The sequence below is a fragment of the Misgurnus anguillicaudatus genome, chromosome 14 (genome assembly GCF_027580225.2).
Source record: "Misgurnus anguillicaudatus chromosome 14, ASM2758022v2, whole genome shotgun sequence".
Taxonomy (NCBI): Eukaryota; Metazoa; Chordata; class Actinopteri; order Cypriniformes; family Cobitidae; genus Misgurnus; species Misgurnus anguillicaudatus.
Genome location: NC_073350.2, coordinates 17,982,617 through 18,006,357, shown reverse-complemented (window position 1 = coordinate 18,006,357; position 23,741 = coordinate 17,982,617). Strand labels below are relative to the sequence as shown.

General features: G+C 37.4%; 1 protein-coding gene across 11 annotated transcripts in view; it reads right to left on the bottom strand.

Moving 5' to 3' along the window:
• The window catches only part of magi1b (membrane associated guanylate kinase, WW and PDZ domain containing 1b), a 168,528-nt gene extending 155,916 nt beyond the window's left edge, over positions 1–12,612 (bottom strand). For 7 of the 11 annotated variants that reach the window (XM_055183955.2, XM_055183962.2, XM_055183959.2 and 4 more), the window contains exon 1: positions 11,778–12,612. In XM_055183955.2, coding sequence (XP_055039930.2) covers positions 11,778–12,075 — 298 coding nt within the window. In that variant the 5' untranslated portion in view covers positions 12,076–12,612. The remainder of the gene's footprint in view (positions 1–11,777) is intronic. The other 4 variants (XM_055183957.2, XM_055183960.2, XM_055183956.2 and 1 more) reach the window with 1 other exon arrangement.
• Between the last annotated feature and the right edge of the window lie 11,129 nt (positions 12,613–23,741).

Sequence of the window (23,741 nt, the reverse complement as noted above, 5' to 3'; positions counted from 1 at the left end):
TTATTGGCCTGAATACCTCTGGCGTCAGCCGGAAATGTGACGCTCCTTACCATGTTTGAAAGATTCACTCACAATGCAATGCTGACAGGATCCAAGTTACAGGCTGTGAGTCAAAGCGGGAGGAATTATGATAATGTCGGCCTTTACTACATCACCAATCCCAGGAAGTAAACCGTTGCCTACAATCCATGTGTTTGTTGTAGTCCAAGAAAAGAGATTTACGCTGGAAACAACCGCACTAGGCCTCATCTCCAACACAGTCCTTTAAAATGTATTAAACAAGTAATGCAATAAGAGTTTATATACAGCCACACGGTTTCATACAGGAGAACGAAAGGTGTGACTAAGTTAAAAAAACAGGAGGAGGATAAATGGAGGAAAAGAGATTGTGACAGACAGTAGGACACACAAAGTAGAAAGCTGCAGTCTTCACTTTCCAAATGAGGAAAATGCACGCCACAGACGGATCTAATTGAAATACCTGGCAACAAGACTTTTCAATTAGATAATGTAGGAAAGAGTCTGTGTGTAAGCTGCCCAATGACGGCACAGATGGATGATTAGCAGTCTAAAAGACATAACAAGTGATGAAGAGAAAATAAACGTACTACTTAAAGTAAAATGGGCTGAGATACCGGTTAAAATGCAAATCATTGCGAAGCCTTTCTAAAATTATGTGGAAACTAAAACAAAAACCTCCAAACGTCTCCACCCTAATCCCAGAATCCCGGTGACTCCTAATCATCCCAACCTTAAAAATTTCAGTCAAAACAGTTTCTCAATCCTAAAAAAAATGGAGGATGACAGATGAGGAGAATTGGTTTGTCACGCCTCGTCCTCTTTTCCTGTGTGAGGTGTTGAGGACAACCTTGTCTTTTATGTTCCTAGTACTTTGTAATAAAGAAGAGGTCCAAAGTACACCACTAGAGAACTAAAAAAAAACGTTTTTAAATGAAAAACAGACACCAACTGCACCGCAAGGCAACTCTAGAATAAATTATTCCCGCTTAACCATACAGACAGAGGTGCAGATTGAAAAACATGGCTACCAGACTGCAGGAATGGCTTCCTTTAAAGTTGTTGGTTGAATTACAGGCAATACTAGGAAATCAGTGCCATACGTACTAATTTGAACTGACGTGGGTTAGGAATAGCATCAAACGTTAAAAAGCACCACAGTGTTTTCTACAGTGCAATTTAAACACGATGCTGTGCTACTGCCAAGTGTAAGATCTGATGCCATAGCAACATAAATTAGGCTGTATGTTGAGCTGCGAACTTGTGGTCCGTATTAAATATATAAAAAACAAACATTGTTCTGTTGTGTAATCTTCAATGACTGCATTTGCAAAAACTAACATACAACACAGTCCAATTCACAAACAAATGACTCTTAATGACTCATAACGATTTGAAATTTCCTCACCAACATTGTCAAACTAACAACTTACTAAAGCACAAATGATTTGTCATTCACTCGTTTGTTCACTCATGTCCAGGCCCGACTGGAATCAGGCCCGACCTGGCCCATCACTGACAAGCACAGTTTTTAGTTATAGAGAGCATGAACCATTTGATATTTAAGATAAAATAAAACTTATCGCAAAGTTAATGAGATCTCACTTGTTTCTATCGACAACGTGATATGACAGTCAGCACAGGATCACATCAAATCTGTTTACAAGACGAATGCTTTTGTTATGTTTAAATTTTAAAGTTTTATTTAAATCGTGTTATACATGAAATCATCATGAGAACTTATTAACACATTTTTTTGTTTTGCTAGGATATTGCGCTATAAACAAAACAAATATAGCTAATTTTATAAACAAAATATAACTCTGGTCTTGACATGCACGTTATCTGGTTTATGTTGGTTCAGTTCAATTCAAAGGACTCATTTGGTTTATTTCCATGGAAAAAAGTCCGCAGATTCCATCTGGCCCTTTTCATGTCTGCCTCTGAATCTTAAAGTGCACCCATTTCATTGTTAAAAAAACAATGATATTTTGTGTATTTGGTATAATACAATGTGTTTGCGTGGTTTATAGTTAAAAAAAACATTATTTTCCACATACCGTACAATTTTGTAGCTTCAGATTCATGTACAAAACTCATCGATTTGAAAAGTGCTGCGTCTCTGATTGGCCAGCTAATCTGTACGTTGTGATTGGCCTGAATACCACTGAGGTCAGCAAAAATGTGATGTTTCTTACCATGTTTGAAAGATTTGCTTAAAATGCAATGCTGACAGGAGTTAACTTACAGGCGGAGTTCGAAGCGGGAGGAATTATAATAATGTCGTTTTTTTCTACATCACCAATCCCAGGAAGTAAACTGTTGCCTACAATCCGCGTGTTTGTTGTAGTCCAAGAAAAGAGATTTACGCTGGAGACGATAACTTCATCATTTACTTTGAGGTATGTACCTTTTGCATATCGTTAACATGTACTAATACACACCTACACACCAAAGGAAATGTAAAATTGTGAATCGGATAATTGGTGCTCTTTAAATATTGGTAGCATGTTGCATACTTAAAGCTGCGATCTGTAACGTTTTCCCCTTTATTTCGAAATCTGTTTGAATAGTAAAATAGCAGGTGTTTTATAAACTTATGCTATGCTTATATGCTTGTAATACGTTTGATTCTAAAATTTATTTAAATATACAAACAATGGTAAAATAATACAACAACAACACTATATTTTAGTATGTAGTTGAAACAATTATAGCGAATATATAAAGATAAGTTGTGCTGAAAATGAGAGTAAGTGAGAATAAGGCATTGAACTTTAAAGTAAAAATAATACAGATATGACAGATGAGACCAGTTTGTGTGTGTGACCCTTGTCAACAAGACCACCTCCGCATTGACACGTTTACACAAACCCACTGAAATCCCAATGCCACGAATTCAGTCGCAAAAGAGATGACCGGAGATACAGCAAATAAAAGCTTATAAACAAAGATGAACAGAGAAAGCAATTAAAAGGTGTTGATGAGAAGTATAACTATCACCCGCACAACATATACAACAAAAACACACACAGACAAACAAGAAATGAAACCAGCACACACACACTCCAGCCTAATAAATTAGTACAAGACCGTACACACCCCTCCTATGACCGAGAACAAAGACGGGGAATATGACAGCAGATGTTGAATACAGTGGCCTGTGCTGTCAGGATAAATCCTACTGTAAACATATGGTAGCCTCACCTCCACAGCTGTGTACTGTCAAACAACCCCCTCCGCATGTCGTCCCACCTCAAACACACTAACAAAAGGCATCAGGATCATTTAGACATGGATACGCTCCAGTCATTACATTCAACACCACAAGTGTTTCCAATTATAGCAGCTATTTTGCACATCAAGGCTTAAGCAGTTTTGTTTGGTTTTAAATGCAATAGAGACTTTTATTTACAAATTAATAACACAACTCTCGACAAACAGAGAAGGAAACTGCAAGAGCCAATCAAAGAATAGAATTTCTTTGATTTACAGACTGAAATATGGAGGATATTTATTAATAACAGATCATGGAGAGTTTGTTGCGGTAGAGATTCTGACTTCCTTCATAAATACAAACACATGGCTATTTAATTCAATTGCTTGATCTTTTCTCTTCAGAAAAGCGAGATCATCCTTCCCTCGTGTGTGTGTGTGTGTGTGGTTGGGTGGGTGATAAAGTGTCCTGGTCAAAAACATTTGTCCCAAATTCCTATTCAAGCAAGACCTGGCAACACAATATCCAGATGCAGCAGTTCCTAATTTTGGGAATAGTGTGCTGATTATACAAAGCCGCAGGAAGATTCTGGAAAGCAGACTGCATTTATTTGCATTACGATGTGAGGCGCTGTTCTGTAGGGCCGTGATATTTTAATTTTTTGGCTGTTCTTTACACAACAGCAAGAAATTGATTTCAGTTGCATGAATCATCTTTAGCATAATGATCATTTAATCATTTTTTTAATATTTATTTTGGAATCAAAAGTAACTTCATAAGAACAGGGGCAAGTTTATGTGATTCGCTTATGCAAAGCTCTCTCTAAAAAGCTAAATCTCATTCATCTTCAGCATTAGAAACAAGAAAAGGCTGAATGACCGGGGTGGTGGCAGTGTGTAGTCTGTCTGCTCTTGTTCAAAATAAAAGCACAACTAAATCCTCTTGAACTATCCTGACCCCCTCCGAACTCCCTGTGAGACACCCCATACTCATTTTCTTGCCACTTTTCTTTCAGTAATGACCCTGTATGAGCATAGGTAGAAAAAGGAATAGCCTCATCCTTAATGCGATTCGTGTATTCAGGCTCCTGGGTTTTACGGCTGTACAGAACAGTACTGGAAAAACAACAGACGCACAGCAAACTCTCCTGAGACCTTAGGATGATAAGGCGTAATTCACCCAGATATACGAGGCCGTTGATGATTCACACAATGGCGAGGATTATCCCGAAGTTAAGTTCACAGCTCGTGTAAAGATCAGAGAAAAAAGGGCAACAACAGAAGAAGTGATGCTATGCATGAGTGATCAGAACATTTAATGTGTGTGAATATGTTTCTGCAACAATCCTCCCCGAAAGAGAAAGTGTTCCTCTTAGCTATGCTTGCTTTCTGCAGATGTCACTTAAAGAAAAAAGGGAAAAAAGAACATTTTGTCAATATGTACCCACTTTTTCCTAACAGGTTTGGCAAATGATGGGATTTATTATTTTTGGGTGAACAGTCCCTTGAAAACAATGCTTTTCAAATAAGATTATTTAGTCTGTAACAGCATGTGAGTTTCATTCGTCATGAGAGAAAGTTAGGCCACATTCAGCTAAAAATAAAAATCCAGTTAGTAATTTTTTGTGATTTAGTGTTTTCTACATAATGTAAAGAATATCCTGTGATATAACCTTGATATTGTTAATATTGACTGAGTCATGTCAATGTCAAAGATTAAAATCAATAACTAAAATCAAATTTTGATGCTCCTAATTACCCGGCCAACAGGCTTTGACGAAATTTGTGCAATGATCTTCAAAACTCATTCACAAAGTGACAGATGCTGATTTATTCAGATATTCAAGAAAAGCGCAGTGTTCTTACAGCCATCTCTCACCAGCTTGTTTGCCTTCCAAAGCATCTGATTCAGAAATCACATTTATCACTTTCAGTTCTTTCTTGTGTGAATGGTTGGTCATTGCTGACCAAAATAGACAAACGCCTAAAAACATAACCAGCACATGTCTTCAAAAGATTAGGAAAACACATAAATAATAAAAAAACAATAAGGGGCGGTTTCACGAAAGGGTTTAGATTAATCCAGCCCTAGGCCTTTGTTATATTAGGACATTTAAGTCATTTTTACAAAAATATTACTGCTGTGCATCTTGAGGCAAAACAATGGCACTGATATATGTTGACTCTTTCCCCATCATTGAGTACATTTACATGCACAGCATAAGCGGATAACTATCAAAAATCTGCTTATTACAGAAAACTGTCTGTTTTCATGCGTTTACAGGCAAATCAATAAGCCGGCTAGGCAGACAACTGCATTTACATGGGACTTGCAGAATTATCAGTTTTCTCGCAGGCAGTGACGTCACCACCTATAGTACACAATAGTCGTTCAAAAAGTCAGCGGCATATCTGTCTTAAGCTGTACTGTTGTATCTCTTCTCGTGTCTGCACAACCTGTAAATGTAACATGAGCTGCTATTTTAACAGTTTCTCTGCCAACTGCTTTAGTCGAGCAGAGACTTTTATGCGTTATTTTGCTCTTACTTCCACGTGTGATGTTTATATTTCATACGTGGAGACATGCGCACATGGACAAAACAGTGAGAAAGCCGGTTAAGGTGTTTACATGCCATGCGAAATGAGCAAAAAACTACCTGTGCCGATCGGTTTTTGCTTACGCCGTTTATGGGCTTTCCCCGATTAAAGAAAACCGATTTACGCGTTTACATGAACCCACGTGTTATCAGTTTATTAAGCATAATCGGCGTAAGACTGTGCATGTAAACGCACTCATTGACGAATTAACTCGTCAATTAAAAGAAAACACTTCCCTGCCAAAGACGAGTTTTTCCGCTATTATACACCAGCAGAACTTATAAAACCCGGAAGTATCCCCTTAGGGCAAACTGTTCAAACTCCATGTATGTTTTGATCATCGCTCTGAATCTGATCTCTATCAAAAGTCCTTAACAAAAACGCAATTATCTCAGCTTTTTGCTCAAAATTTTTTATTTTTGAGGAAACCTACCCATGTAGGGCTGAGCAATATATATCGGGGGATTCTCATCCATGTTTTATCAGTAAAGCCGGGTTCCTTGATTAGTAGTAAATCGCCATCAGCTGCTTTCAGATGGAGCGGCATTTACTACACAGAGCCGTAGTTCACTGACAAGCAATATCGTGTTAATTATCGCAGGGATACGTCCTCGATAATGAATGCGAAATTGCCACGATTGTCAGCGAACTACGGCTCTGTGCAGGTTTTTTTTTTATATATATTTAAAGATTTTTTTATGGAAGGCATTAAACTTTTGTGAAAATCAAAAATGCTGGCACTGGCTGGCAACAAAACGCTGGTGGGGAAAGAGTCAGTACAAGGTGTTTTTAAATGACGACAGCTCAAACTAGCATTTCAGTCTGGGACTAGGATAAGACCTGTCCAGGAGACCACCCTTAAAAGTGTCAAAAGTACAAAACCAAACAAACTTAAGTTACTTTGATGTTGTGAAAGCCATTACTTTAAAGTTGCAAGATTATAACAGCATCAATGACAAAAATTGACTAAAATATTAAAAGAAAGGACTGCTTTAATATAAGTGCTGTTTAAGATCAAATTAAATTAAAAAGGAAAATTAGCAGAATAGAAAAAAGAAACCACACAAAAAGCAAAAGATTAAAGGAAAACGGATATCAAATGAAAGACAAAAGACAAAGAGGTTTATCTAGGAGCCACACAAGCCTTGCTCAGACTTTATTGAGACAGGTAAACTGTTGACAGACTGAGCCCACACCAGCTCTGATTATCTGACATTCAGCTGAATGTTTGCTCAGCTTTTTGGTAACCCAGGATTAAGAATGGCAGCAGATGAAAAACCTTAATAAACAGCCAAATCACACAGATATGTGTGCCCTCAAAAAGCTCAATAAAACATGGTAAAATCAACCAGTAAGAAAATCTTAATGGCACCCTCCAGGTCAATAGGGTCAAACTAACAGCGGTAACTCATAAGACCTTATAAGCCTAGATGGACCAAACCTTTCCCTATAGACACGAATGTGGGAAAAAAATTGTGTTTGCCTGCAACATTGCACTTTATCAGTGTATGACCAATTTCCTACCGCTTACATTCATAAAAAGGGCTGTATTCAAATAGGTAAGGGACTGGACCACTGCTGAATGACTTCTATGACACTCGTCCCTCAGTGTTTGTGCTAAATGAATAAAATCCTCAAACTGAAGCCTTTTTGGAAAAGTTGTGTTTTCAATTTTTATCTAGTTAGAGACACCACAGGCAAAAACTCATAGACTTACATGGAAGCCATATCTAGAGATCAGAATATAACAGAGCAATACTCTATCATACACGTTACTGTACTCACTTCAGAACACACAAAACCTAGCAGGTGTCACAATTTCTTCTGGAAATGTAAAACTCTTCTTCCATTTTCATTTTGAATGCCAGCCTCAACAAAAAGGAGGTAAACACTGCTGCACGTTTAACCCTTTTTCACCTTAAAGTCCTGTAAACAGCTACTGTAACTTAATACAAGCATCATGTGCTTAACCCCTTGATGAGTTTCGAAAGTAGTGTACCATTACATAATCACAGGTAAATGAGTTCATTCACTTCTTTATTCTTTCTTTATTTCTTCAATGGAGAATGCAAGCGTGAGTAGTTTCCCTCATTGTTTAAAGTTGCTCTGGCTCATCGGCCTCCATAGGAAACCGTGTTCCTCTCAGGAAAAGGAAATAAACACTTCCACACGAAATCTACCAACTTAGGCCTGCACCACTCCTATCAGCTATATTACAATGATCTATCAGGAAGTCAAAATAAAAAGATAAATAATTACTGAATATTTGAATATGCAAACAATAAATCTAAGGGAGGGCATTAAAAGATCAAAAGCCTGGCATGATTCAGAAGCTGAATATTTTTATAGTGATCGTTGACCATTTGCCTAAATGCATTTCTGCTCTTCTTTGGCTCAGGGTAGATTAGCACGATCCCAATGCAAACAGATAGCAAACATGCTAAACACATGCATGCATGCATTTTCTCCCAGACAGAGCAGCCTAATCCTGACTGATACCAAATCCTGCAGGAGGGATGAAGATGAGAGATCCGACCACACAGAATCTTCCAGACAGAGGTATGTAAAGCAGTGTGTCATTCTCTCAAACCCCTTCAAACAGCCACATAGAGTGCTAAGTCTGATCTAGGAGCAGCTTTTGTTAACAATGACCAGAGACAAGGGAGAAATCTGATACAAGATAAGTCGTCCTACTTTGAAATGTATCATGAAGTCAAAAGGCAGCCTGTGGGGTCCAACAGTCCCATACTGGGAAATTTGGGAAAATTCTCCTACCTAAAGTTGAAAATAATGTTTTTTGATTTTGTAAAGTTTAACACATAGGAAGTTATTCCTAAAGGTTCTCCAATAGTAGTAGGTCACTATCCAAATAATGAATGAAAGTCTCTCTGCTTTCTTTAAAGCCCAAATGTTTTGCACAGCTTGCATAGTCTATGGCAGTGCATGTTGTCATCTAAGCAAAAGGGGACGTATACAAAAAATCTGAAATTCATGTACTATTTGCAAGAAGTGTTTTATTCTTATTATAATTTCATATTAGAAATTTGCTAAGACAGAAGAAATTTTATTTATGGTTGGTCCCACACGCTTGAATCCCACTATACAGTGGGGCAAAAAAGTATTTAGTCAGCCACCAATTGTGCAAGTTCTCTCACTTAAAAAGATGAGAGGGGCCTGTAATTTTCATCATAGGTACACTTCCACTATGAGAGACAAAATGAGAAAAAAAATCCAGAAAATCACATTGTCTGATTTTTTAAGAATTTATTTGCAATTTATGATGGAAAATAAGTATTTGGTCAATAACAAAAAAGCAAGATTTCTGGCTCTCACAGACCTGTAACTTCTTCTTTAAGAGGATCCTCTGTCCTCCACTTGTTACCTGTATTAATGGCACCTGTATGAACTTTTTAGCAGTATAAAAGACACCTGTCCACAACCTAAAACAGTCAGACTCCAAACTCAACTATGGCCAAGACCAAAGAGCTGTCAAAGGACACCAGAAACAAAATTGTAGACCTGCACCAGACTGGGAAGACTGAATCTGCAATAGGTAAGCAGCTTGGTGTGAAGAAATCCACTGTGAGAGCAATTATTAGAAAAGGGAAGACATACAAGAACACTGATAATCTCCCTGGATCTGGGGCTCCACGAAAGATCTCATCCCGTAGGGTAAAAATGATGACCAGAATGGTGAGCAAAAATCCCAGAACCACATGGGGGGACCTAGTGAATGACCTGCAGAAAGCCGGGACCAAAGTAACAAAGGCTACCATCAGTAACACACTACGCATCCAGGGACTCAAATCCTGCAGTGCCAGACGTGTCCCCCTGCTTAAGCCAGTACATGTCCGAACCCGTCTGAAGTGTGCTAGAGAGCATTTGGATGATCCAGAAGAAGATAGGGAGAATGTCATATGGTCAGATGAAACCAAAACCTAACTTTTTGGTAGAAACTCAACTTCTTGTGTTTGGAGGAGAAAGATGCTGAGTTGCATCCAAAGAACACCATACCTACTGTGAACCATGGTGGTGGAAACATCATGCTTTGGGGCTGTTTTTCTGCAAAGGGACCAGGACGACTGATCCACGTAAAGGAAAGAATGAATGGGGCCATGTATCGTGAGATTTTGACTAAAAACCTCCTTTCGTCAGCAAGGGCATTAAAGATGAAACGTGGCTGGATCTTTCAGCATGACATCCCAAACATACCGCCCAGGCAACGAAGGAGTGGTTTGGTAAGAAGCATTTCAAGGTCCTTGAGTGGCCTAGCCAGTCTCCAGATCTCAACTACATAGAAAATCTTTGGAGGGAGTTGAAAATACGTGTTGCCCAGCGACAGCCCTAAAACATCACTGCTCTAAAGGAGATCTGCATGGAGGAATGGGCCAAACTACCAGCAACAGTGTATAAAAACCTTGTGGAGACTTACAGAAAACGTTTGATCTCTGGCATTGCCAACAAAGGGTATATAACAAAGCATTGACATGAACTTTTGTTATTGACCAAATACTTATTTTTCACCATAATTTACAAATAAATTCTTTAAAAAATCAGACAATGTGATTTTCTGGATTTTTTCCCTAATTTTGTCTCTCATAGTTGACGTGTACCTTTGATAAAAATTACAGGCCTATCTCATCTTTTTAAGTGGGAGAACTTGCACAATTGGTGGCTGACTAAATACTTTTTTGCCCCACTGTATATAATATTGTTTTTGGCATGCATATATTAGCGTGGGATGAATTTCTGATATGCAGGCCAACAAAAACTTGAATGAATTTATACTTTTCACATTTTCCTCATATTTAAACTTCCAAAACTGCCATGCCACATAAACCCTTCAGCTCTAAGTGCCACAACTTTGCTGACAATGATAACAGATAATGTTTTCTCTACTAAGGAATAAATGGCTTATTCCATTAATCAATACAAAAGTGTTGAGAGGTATTCCTATTTCATATTACCTCCAGAGATAGAGCTGCCAGGGCACAGACTGCTAGTGAGGTCACCACAGGACTGAAAGCCTTAATGTAAAAATCAATGAAGATTAATGAGTGAATTTGTTGTGCGCTGCATTAACTGCGCCGAAGGTTACGGACAGGCTGCGTACTCATTTCTGCAATGATTAGACACCATACATAACAATAGCCCACGTGAATAAACAAGGCCATACGACCACCACAAATAAATGTTTCACTCTCCTGCGCCTACAGGTGCTTGTACACTACATACAAGCTTGTGCCAAGTCCCGTCCCATAAGAAAATGGTGCACTTGAAGCTCAGCTAAATGTAATTCGTATCAATAATTCATCATCCAGAAGTCTAAAACCACGGGGAGCTTAAACTCATCAGTTTATTTAGACAACAAGCAAGTCTTTCAACGAACTGACAAAAATGAAGACTTGCTCTCGTGAACTGACAGAAACACAGATGGCATTTGTTGCCAAAAACATTTTTTTAATTAAGGCTGATTACAAAAGAAAAACCCAGGCAGAGTGATAGATTATAAAAAGTGAAACTCTACACCAGAATGTATAAGAGAGAGCTGGAGCTGGGCCCAATGGTGCTCTGGGAATGCAGTCGGGGTTGATTGGCTGGTTTCCTGATATTGTCTGAAGTCATTTGGTGAAATGGGCAGAAACATAAAGAGCTGGGAGAACTGCATAACTTAAACCATGTGATGACACAAGCCTTTGGGGAGTCAGCAGTGCTTTAGCACAATGGGCTGTCTGTAGTGCCTTTACCTTGGAATAATGTTAACTCATCAAATTTTCATAAATGCTTTAATTAAAATAAACGACCAATAGGCTGAATTATGAAAAATGTGTATGATTCATATTTAGCGCATTTTATTTAGTTAGTGTAACTCTTTGGAGTCAACTTAACCTGAAGCTTGTTTCACAAAGCACAACGTGATACATAATGAATGAGACTTTCCTTACCTTGCCTCACAGTTTTTAATCTTACAGGTCCTTTGCAGTTTTTGATCACGGTTATCACATCATATAGAGGTAATCCAGAGACGGACAACGTCTCCACTTCCAGCAGTAAATCCCCCTCTGACAGTTTGCCGTTTCTGTACTGCACGCCATTCTCGTTAAAGCGTCCGATATACGCGAATTCCCCGTTCTCAGCTCCGCCGAGCAACTGCACGTTAAGCTCGCCGCGCGCGTCCTTGGGCACAGTGCACTCGGTAACTTTGGTGGTCCAGTGATTTTTCTTTTGTACCACTTTGGACATGATGAGTCAATAGAATCCGTCCAGAAACCGGTCGCTCCGCTGACAGATCAGGAAATGAAATTGTTTCATAAAATAAAATATCCCACTGAGACGCGGTAAAGTTTCTTTTCCGTCCCCTCGATCATGAATGCAGCTCAATCGCTGGCTCAAATAAAGAAAGAAAAAAACAAATTAAGCCATTGTCAGGCATAGTTCCCTAAATTAAATTCATATCCCGGCTGTTTGGCTAATTCTGCCGTATTGTTTTCCTCATCTTTGCCCTTTAATCCAGTTGGTCGACTTCATCTGCGCGTGTCTTAATTTTATAAATCCTTCTATCTAAACTTATTTCAAGTTTTAAGCTGTTTTATAGTTTCGTTTTCTAAACCACTTCTAAGCAGAATTTCCTAGGCTTTCCCCGACAAACAGACTGTAATGGTAAGTGTTTCCTCCTGGATCACGGCTCCTTTAAACAGGTACAGCGTTGACGTCTGTTTTCATACATACATATCATCCTGTTGTGCGCGCTCGCGACTAGGGAGACCAGCGTTTGTAAAGTGCGCGCATGCGCATTACTTCCTTTCTGTCTCGGAGGGAAATCCCGACTGTGGCCGTCACTAGGTCCTAAAGTCCGTCCCAAGTCACGGCAAAACATTTACCACCATAAGCCGATTTCTGGAACCGCTTAAAACTCTTGATTAAATGTCTCTCACGTTATAAATCTTCCAAACGATGGAATGAAATAAATAAATGTCTAAATGATTGCACCTGGGTATTTATGTAAGGCTTAAGGCATACAATGCCGGTTAATTGTAATAAGATTAATTGAAAACATGTCCAGAATCTTTTTTTCCATAAATCATCAAAATACTTCTTGGAAAGGTTTCCAAATCTTTTTTTGCTTATGTCTTTTGGTTTGGACTGGAACTGAACGTGCACTTCACACTCTCGCGCGACCAGTTTTATCTGTTTGTCTGCTGTGTTGATGCATGTAGAAATCAGTAGTGAACTGTTTATCCTATATGCATCCCTGCTAGTCAGGTTATGCCTGTCCTGTTTGTTATCTGTTTTGGATTTGCCTTTATACAGCATTAATATGCGAAAATCCAGCATACAAGTCTCAGCTTCATTGGTTTGTACCAAAATTATTGCAAACTAAAATTATACCGTATCGTTTCTGATTATCATTACAATCAATATCATCAGAATGTTCCTGTAGCTCAATTGCTAGCATTTTGGTGGCAATGCAAGGTTGTGGGTTTGACTCCTAGGGCAGTGGTTCTCAAACTGGGGTCCGGGGCCCCCCTGACATTTTATAAAATACATTAATTTATCATAAATTCTGTGAACTTAAACCTAAAACAAATAAGGTAAGCACTACTTTGTAAAATTTAATGTTTTGTTTAATTAAAAGGTGAAGTTTTAGAACTGTTTTTTGTTGTAAATTTTCTTTGGGGGGGCCGCGAAGGAATGCACCGTACACAAAGGGGTCTGCACGCTGAAAAGTTTGAGAACCACTGTCCTAGGGAACACTTATACAGATTTAAAATTGAATTCATTGTAAGTTGCTTTGGATAAGGCATCTGCCAAAATCAGCCATGATGTCACTATTCGATTCTACTCACTTTTTAAATACTTTCCTTCATCGTCATCTTCATCATCATCATGACTTTCACACATCATATATGTCAGTACTCACATATTCATTGGCTCATGTGTTTGTGTTATAGCCTGACACGTGAAGGGCCGTCATCAGGATCAGATGGGCTTCGCTCTTCACCTTGGGAAAAGCAAATGAGTGCTCTGCTCCTAAAAATAACATTCAAAGTACTCCCTCTCCCTGGAGACGCCAACCATTGGCCTGGATGGGACAGGAAACAGAGTGCTTTTAAGCCTAAACCGGGCAACTTCTCTTCCAATCATCAGCTGAGCTATCAGACGCACACTGTGTTCACGCCATGCCAGCCTGCTGCATCTGGGATCTTTGAATGATGATGTAACACATCTAACCCGATTTTACTCGTGAAATAATCATGAGCAAATTTGGAGGGATAACTAAATGCTGTTTGGCTCCAACAATCCAGCTGAAGTCTGATGATGTCCCTCTTGATGTTAATGTTGCTGGGCTGAAACCCAAACCCCAAATCACTTGCATGCCAAATGACATGTTTACTATTGTTTTAAATGCTGTATCTGGAGCCACACTTCCTCAGATGGATGGTGAGGTACTGTATGGCACCATGAACATTAACTATGTCTGTATACCTGATGACAATTTTTTTATGTAGTACTTTTAAACTTTATACCCACAGGCCAACCACAAACCTCTAGTTTAAGGTAGCTAAATATCATTTTATTACAAATATTAAGTAACACATTATATAACGCACAACGGATCATTGGTTAGGTATTTAAAATGTAGTTAGTTCATGTTTTGGAGATCTTATACAACGTGGCAGCACTCATTTAAAAGTCTCTTTTTCAAAACATTCTCTCTTCACTTAGATTTTGCCAGTCAAATCCAAACTGCATTAGTGGGTGGGGCCTTTTGACCGCTGGCCTTTCCACAATCATACTCTTCCAGGGAGAACGTCATTGAAGTCTATGTAGCTGATGCACACTGACTATGACCCCTGTTTCTCATTTTTTATTTGATACCATCTGCTCTCTGTTTCCTCCCTCCAGCAGACCCCAATGCAGAGGGCAAACTGTCTGTATTCGTCTCTCCCAACCCCCACCTTCATCTCATCTTCTGAGTCAATGAATACATGATAAACATTCTGACAAATCACATATTATGTCATCAAAACCCGCTGTTCTATGAAATCCTGTGGAAATGTGTAAGTCACTTATGCTTTAAGTTAGAAACTGTACACCATATATGTAATTTTACAGGTTCACCACACAATCTCATTGCATTTTATAGATTCTAAATATTAAAAAAGAGACATGTTGATACATTTGAGTTTCAAAAAGCATACTCATGATATTTAATAATCTACTTTTATATTAATTGTATACTTCTAGTTAGTCGTCAGTGAAATATATAGCCTACCTCAACATCAGTTACAAATGTTGTATGTATACTAATGAATTCATTCGTTTTCGAAATTTAATCTTGTCTAGCAAGAGATGTCACAATTCTTAAATGTAATTAGCAACACAAATGAGACAAAAAGTCAACAATCTCTAGTTCAATACTTCATTTGTGGTTATACACAAATGAATTACTCGGGGGTTCTCAAACTTTTTGCGACCTTAAAGGTGCACTGTGTAATTTTTAAAAAGATCTCTTGACAGAAATGCAAAATAATAAACAAAACTATATTATCAGGGGTGTATAAAGACCTTTTTATAATGAACCATTATGTTTTTATTACCTTAGAATGAGACATTTTTATCTACATACACCGAGGGTCCCCTTACGTGGAAGTAACGATTTTTCTACAGAAGCCCTTAATGGACAAACTTTTTTACAAAGTTGTCTCCTTGATGACATGTTTTTCCTGTGGCGGCTACCATAGTTTCTCTTTGCGTTTCAAAAGCAAGGGGTGAGCAGTGGACTGAACCGTTGGTTGCAATTCGCCAAGGACCCCTTTTAAATTTAAGAGTTTCTAAACATATTCCTACCTTAAAGCATATTTTTTACACTTGCTTCACAGTGATTCAACTAATGGGGTGTATTGAATTATATTTTTTAAATGATCTTAAAAGCTTTCATAAAATCAAGAGTAGCAAGGCTGACATGGTTTTTAGGTGTAAACATCCATTTATTTATAATAAAACACAATTATATACACCAATTTATAACAAATTATTTTGCAGACCACCTGGCTAAGCATTAAGGACCACTTAAAGAACCTCAGACCCAACTTGAACTCAAAATGTAAAAAAAAAACGCAGATTGTATCTTCTGTGATGAGACTTAATATGAGGAATTAAGTTATATTTTCCCTTCACAAAAGACTTACGAAAAGCTTTTGATCAGAAATATGGGGTACCATTACTGCAATATGTAGAGCTTTCAAATAAACATATTAATTGTTGAGTAATATCTGCTCCACTCTTCACAATCTGAATTACTTAAATGCAACGACCAGATTAATGACTGATTAATTCTCTTTGCTCTTTCTCTGTTTCTTTCATTCCCTATACTGTTTAGCATATATGCATTCTGAGTGCTACCCATTTGCTAAAAAGTACATATTTATTTTTATTTATGCACTTGGCAGACGCTTTTATCCAAACAGTGACTTATCAGTATGTGTGTTCCCTGTTCGATGACTTTTTCTGCAATACTCTACCACTACCATAAAACCCATGATAGGATCTTTTTTAAAGCACATTTAGTTCTTGAATTGTATTATCTTGTTAGGGTGTGGAATGGATTAAATGCATTTTGGAAATGATGTTCAGATTTGTTTGAAATATGTGGTTGCTTGAATGTTTTTATTATATAAAATTCACTGTTAAAAGTCCTGACATAGAAAGATAAGGAAAAACTTTTTATTTAACCCAAATGCCTGCTTTACTGTGATTTGCATGGTATTCTAAATAAACTTTTATTCAAAACATGAATGGAAATTTAAGTCAATCTAAAGTCACCCAGACTGTGTGCATGGACAGCAAATAAAAAAAAATATATATATTGTAGCTCCTTATTTTCCTGCTTAGTATAAATACAACATGTTACTTCACCAAGTGGCATTGTTTATCTATACATTTCTTTGATAATCATTTTTATTGTTAAAGAATTTATTTACTTATTTAAATATTTGTTTTTGTACATTTTGTCAATATCAACAAATAAAATGTAACAATCCATTTTTCAGGGCTTCATGTATCCAAGTTCAGTGAACCAGAGTTTCATAAAAGCCCTTAATGCAATCTATCTTATGCATGTGGCGTGTCCATGTTTGTGTATCTGAGTTTATATATCTGTGACCAAAAAGCACCTGGAAAAGCTCAAAAGACCATGCTGCATGGCCCCAGTATCTATTTATGTGGTTCGGATGTCTGCTTCCTCTGAGATGGTCGGAATGCTTTGAAGATGATGTGAAAGGATGAGCTTCTTTTTGCTGTGATCAGTTTCAATATAAACATTATCAACTTACGCTAGGGTTTTTGATCCTTTCCTCAGGTGAAAGTGTCAGTGCGAAGTAAATTACAGTAGAGATACAGCCTTGACAGGCCTGCAAGTCAGTTACACAGTGTGTGATTATGCTAGCAAAGCAATTTGAAAATTTCCATCTTTAAGGTTTGAAAGAGTTTACAGGTGATATAGACACATGGTTATATAGGTCACTTTGATGAATGACTGTCTATAATGAAAGTCAATGGAAAAGTCACTCTAATTGAAGAATGCCATACAGGATGTTCTTTATTGAGTCCAACATTAATTTAAGGTCTGCTTTGTATTATTTGAAATGATTATATCCTTCCTGACATTTAAAGCAATAAGAAGTCAACAAATAGCCTTCATCAGCTGCACTGCACTGTTTCAAAGAAGACAAAATCAATTTTTGATAGCTTTTAGAAAACATGAAAATACAAATATTTAAAATACAAATAATCTTTTGTTTTACACTGATGCCAGGATGCAAATACTTCTTAACTTACAAACAATGAATTAGAAAACATACTGATTAACTTCAAATTTGTTGTTTTTCAATTATACACAAAAAAAAAGTCAAAAAATGGTTTCAATTACTGGGGCGATATACCCTTTCAAAAAGTACATATTAAAGAGTTCATATTATCTCAGAGGTACATTTTTGAAACAAAGAGTGCATATTAGTACCTCAAAGGTACATATTGATGCCAAATGTATACATATCTCTGCCCAAATGGTACATATTATCATAATAATATTATTATGACCTTTTAAAAAGGTATTGCCCTAACAATGAAAGAAAGTTCATTAAACACAAAATGAACTACAGCAGACATTAATAATAAAAAAAATAAATAAAGTGAGGTGCTCTCGTCATAGCCCATTAAAGGTCTGGATTGCCATTAGAGAAAAAACTAAACTTCTATGTAACTTTGGAAGATAACCTCTAATTGCTGGCCCACATTTATTAGGTCTTCCTGTACAAAGCCGACATAGTCATTATAAGTGTTATATCAGGATAAAGGATCAGCTACCTAATGTGAAGACTCTAATTTATGCTAATGACACTTGCATGTGTTAAAGTGCACTTTGAGGCTCTGTGAGACAGAAAGTCTGTAGGTTTACTGTTTATGTGCTCAGCTGGCTGAAATCCAGTTGAAAAATTTGGAGAGTGTGAGGGTGTTTTTACCATAGGGTTTTTACAAAGGGCATATGCCAAATAGAGGGGTGGTATAATTGTTACACTGCCTATGGCTATATAGGTCGATTTGAAATGCAGAGTTAAAGACTTGAGCAACCATTAATTTACAACAGTGCCTTTTTGAAATAAGTTTTAGAAGATACATATTGCCATATTACATATTAAATTGCATATAAAGTCTCTCTCTCTCTCTCAATTGTTTTCAATTTAAAGAAACTTTATTGGTATTATTGTGTCAACAGTGATTCTCAAACGTTTTTGTGCGGCTCCCCTTGTGTACGGTGCATTCCTTTGTACCCCCCCCCCCAAAGAAAATGTATTACAAAATTGTTCTAAAATGTAACATTTTAAGTAGACAAAACATTTTAAAGGGGACGTTCCACAAGACGTTTTCAAGATATTAAAATAAATCTTTGATGTCCTCAGAGTACATATGTGAAGTTTTAGCTCAAAGTACCATATAGGTAATTTATTGTGGCATGTTAAAATTGGCACTTTATGGGTCTGAGCAAAAATGTACCGTTTTTGTGTGTATCCCTTTAAATCCAGATGAGCTGCTCAGGTGGGCGGAGTCTCAAGCGCTCGCGCTGTAGACAAGACAGAGCATCAAGAGGAAGATTCTCTCACGAAAGAAGTTAGTAAGTGATATTCAGTGATAAAATAAAGACTTTTAGGTCTCATGCTGCCAGTATTTTCAGCATGTTACAATAAAATACACTTCTACAAACACTCAGAAGTTTACTTTTTGACCAAACCACACAAGCACATTTAGATGATCTGTAATAAAACAACACGTTTAATGCTTAAACTTTAGAGAAACAGATCAAATGACATGTTTAAGTTTATTGTGTATGATTGAACACATTCACGTTTCTGTCAGTCTCTCTATCTTTAAACTCCTCGTATTCATTTGAAACTTCAGAGAAACATTAAACAACATATTTATGCTTATTGTGTATGATAGTGAATATGTGTTGTTCTCTCACTCTGTCTCGTGCAGTGCATTAATCCTCGTGTTCATTTATATAAACTTCAGAAAAACATATTAAACAACATACTTGTATTGATGAAAGTGAACCGTTGTATTGCTCTCTCTCTCTTTCTCTCATTCGTTCGTTCACTCACTCACTCGCTGTCTCTCTCACTCTCTCTCTCTCTCTTGCACTAAGGTAACATTAATCCTCATCTTCAACCTTTAGAAAGACCATTAAAACTACAAGTTATAAGATTGTAGGCTACTGTTTGTGTTTGAGGGAATACAAACGCGTCGTGCTGTCAGTCATTCTTTCTCTCTGTCTCTCGCACTTGTGAGGCCGCGTCATGGTTGGACAAAAGTTAAACTATTTTGAACTTTGACCGCCGCGCTCGCGCTTTGCTCGACGCAACAACAAACCGCCCTCGCGCGACACAAGCTATTGAAATGAATGGCTTTCATAGCGCAGCGCACACCGCGTCCTGAAAACCACTTTACCATAATCACGTCGTAATGCTGTTAACAGTCTATAGCCACACTTTACATTTAAGCTTACGTAAATTAAAACAACGCTAACTTACCTTTAAAAAAGCTGAAGCCGGCGTGCACGAACATTAAACTTCCTTAAAACAGTGTCCTGCAGATTTGAAATTTCCACCTCGACTTCTAATCTCCGAGTTTGAGCCAATCGGTGTTTGCATGAAGTCAGATGAAGCAGGCGGTGCTGGTTCGTTCTAAATGTTCTTACTTTTTACACGATCTATAAAATGGCGCGAAAAAACACGTTGCTATCATCAAGTCACAAATATGCTAAAAACTTTAAGACGCATGAGACGCCGCAATACAACCAATCAAAGAAACTGGTCTATTTTAATTAAAGAAAACATATATCAACTATATTTTCCTCATTTGATTACATCAAAAGTCATGAAACATTCAATGTTTAATTTATTTTAATTATTCTTGATATATATATTAATAAAAAACTGTGTAGGGGGCACAACAACCTGTTTGGGGGGGCACGACACGCGAATGCCTCCCCCCCTTGACGCCAGCCCTGTCCCCTTAATACGTCATGAGGGGAGCGAAATCCGAATAACCTATATATTCACATGCTTGCAGAGAGAGCCTTACCAAAACAAAGTTACAGGATTGCTATTTTTCATGTTTTCTGGGTTGGTAGAAGCACTTGAGACCCCTTTAAAGTATACAAATGAGTGCTGTTGGTTTAGGTTTAATTACACAGAATTTATGATTTGAATTAATGTATGTTATACAATGTCATTAAACTGGGCCCCCTGACACTATCTCATGGCCCCCAGTTTGAGAACCACTGACTTACAATATTGACAAAGCATTATACATAAAACTAGAAAACATACAATAACACAATAGTAACAAAAATTAATGTGGAATTAAAGTGCTGGGTGATGGATGAACTGCAAATAAAGTCAAATAAAATAGAATCGCAGAATATATACAATATAAAATAGACTTAGAAATATAAGCATTTGAAGTACACAGATTTACATTTACAGAGGCACATGAACGGTAGAATAAAAGTACTATACAAGATCAGGGCTGTAGATTATTTCTGAGGATGTGTAACTGGTAAATAAAGTTAGCAGCAGCTGATGGGTGTCTGTTTTCCCCCAGTAACATCTTCACTTGATCTGATTCTTTCTCTCTCTCTCTCTCTCTCCCTCTTGCTCGCTTTACTCTTGTGAGTTTCATGTTGACTTTAATCTCATAACTGTGTCCATGATTATAAAATGCCAGGTTGACTTCGTCATTTTGGGAAAATATACACACATGCACACATATTTCAAGCTCTTATATAATTCCAAAAATAAAATGATTCAAGTCAGTGAGCATCTAGTGAAGCATGAGAGAGAGAGAGAGAGAGAGAGAGAGAGAGAGAGAGAGAGAGAGAGAGAGAGAGAGAGAGAGAGAGAGAGAGGCTATAAAACTCTGACTTCTCTTGTTGTAATATCAATGTCTGTTTCATCTTTGCATGTGAGTCACATTAGCTGCAGATGTTGAATATTATGATGACTGTGATCAGGGAGTTGATCTAAATAATGCCTGCTAAGATGTCATAGTCACCTTGTCATAATTAATTACGTTGTTAAACATATAACATCATTACTTAACTTAAACATGAACATATTTTCTGTCTGCACTGTTTCTTTGGCTTGGAATAAGATGAAAGGAAGTTTAGGTGTGCACGTAGCTTACTAATGAGGTGACCAGACCTGTGGTCGACCCACAGCTGACAGCCATGTTTAATTAATGCACAAAAAGCATGTAGAAAGCTTAAGTTTAAAATCAACGTTCCTACTTCACCATGCCATGAATATTAAAAAACGTTTTCATGTTAAGGTCTAAAAGCAATGATGTTCATCACCAGGCCACACAGTGTTGTGTCATCTATCAGCAGAGGTGAGATGTGTGTCTCATTAGGAAAGCTATGATGGGACAGATGAGGTTCCTATGGCCCAAGTGTTAGTGGACTGAAGAATTGACCAAGACGTTTCATATAATCCCAATCAATAACAACCTACTAAGGGAAGTCAGATTGAAACCTAACCTAAATGAAATCTATAGTATACACACACTTAGACTTGCATACAGTATATGCCCATACAGGACTGGATAATTACTTTAAGAAAAAATAAAAGGTGATCTCTGATTATATCGAAGGTAAAAAATCATTAGTGCATTCAGAGGTGATAAACATCTAAACAATTCTTCCTATGTGTAAGCTCCACTGTCATCAATAATTGATGGAGGTGGACTAAAGAGTTAAACATGGTTTGTAAATATACAGCACAAACCACATAGAAAGAAATTAAACATTGTTGACATTGTGAACAAATATGTGCATAGTCCACACAGTTTCAGGGGTTTAAAACACTTTATAAAATAAATGTATAACATATGTGACCACAAGTTTGTAGCCAACAAAACATTGTATGGGTCAAAATAATAGCTTGTTAATGCCAAAAATCATTAGGATATTAAGTAAAGATCATGTTTAATAAATATATCTTATACATTTCCTACTGTAAATATACCAAAAATGTATTTATCATTAGTAATATATATCTTGCTAAGAACTTCATATGGATAACTTTAAGTGGTTTTCTAAATATTTAGATTTTTTGTACCCTTGAATTCCAGATTATGTTGTAGTATCTTAAATCATATATCAATGGAAAGCTTAATAACTGATTTTGTGGTCCAGTGTCATATTTATAATGTCTGAATTTACTGTACATCGATGCCTAAACATTAACACTAACTTTATTTTCATTACATTCTTGAGTAAAGTCCAATCATAATGATATGCAATAACTCCTCTAAGACGTGAAAGATACGTTTGTTGATCATCATTTAGGTTAATCATTAAATTTTGTCTTGTCTTTTCATCCCTTGTACAGTTGACTGCAAATATGGTTCAGATAATTAGGGGTCAAGCCCCGAAGGGGCGAAGACCCCTATTGTATCCGTTAGTTTTCTTTTTAGGGGTCAAGCCCCGAAGGGGCGTAGAACCCTATTGTATTTGTTAGTTTTCTTAATTTTTAGGGGTCAAGCCCCGAAGGGGCGTAGAACCCTATTGTATTTGTTAGTTTTCTTATTATTAGGGGTCAAGCCCCGAAGGGGCGTAGAACCCTATTGTTATTGTTAGTTTTCTTATTATTAGGGGTCAAGCCCCGAAGGGGCGTAGAACCCTATTGTTATTGTTAGTTTTCTTATTATTATTATTATTATTATATATTATTCTTCTTCTTGTTCTTCCGCCATTAAAGTCAATGGCAGCCCATAGAACCGTACATAGGAAAGTTATGAAATTTGGCACACATGTAGAGGACGGTCTTAGAAGTTACTATAGCAACATTGGTGTGTCTGACTCAAACCCTCTAGCGCCACCAACAGTCCAAAAATCCACTTATGTTCATGCTCATAACTTCTGACCCGTGAGTCCTAGAAACTAAATTCCTGTTTCTTCTGAATCCTTGGCTCATGATGATTCAATTGCATACGTTGATGTCATTTGTGTCATGCAAATCTTTCCGCCATTTTGATTTTTCCGTAAAACCTACTTTTTCGAACTCCTCCTAGACCGTCCGTCCGATTTGCATGTCCTTTGGTATATAGCATCTAGAGACACCCCAGACAAAAAGTTATCAAAAGCTTTTTGATAGACCAATGCGTTCTCGTATAAATTGACAACATATATGGCGGCGAGCACGCCAAAACGGACGTGAGGCCATATCTTCGCAAAACTTTATTGTATCGACACGAAACTTGGTATATGTCATTACAGTCATGACCTGAGGGTGCCTGCAACGTTTTGTCACAGCGCCACCTAGTGGTCACGAGATTCGAAAAATGCA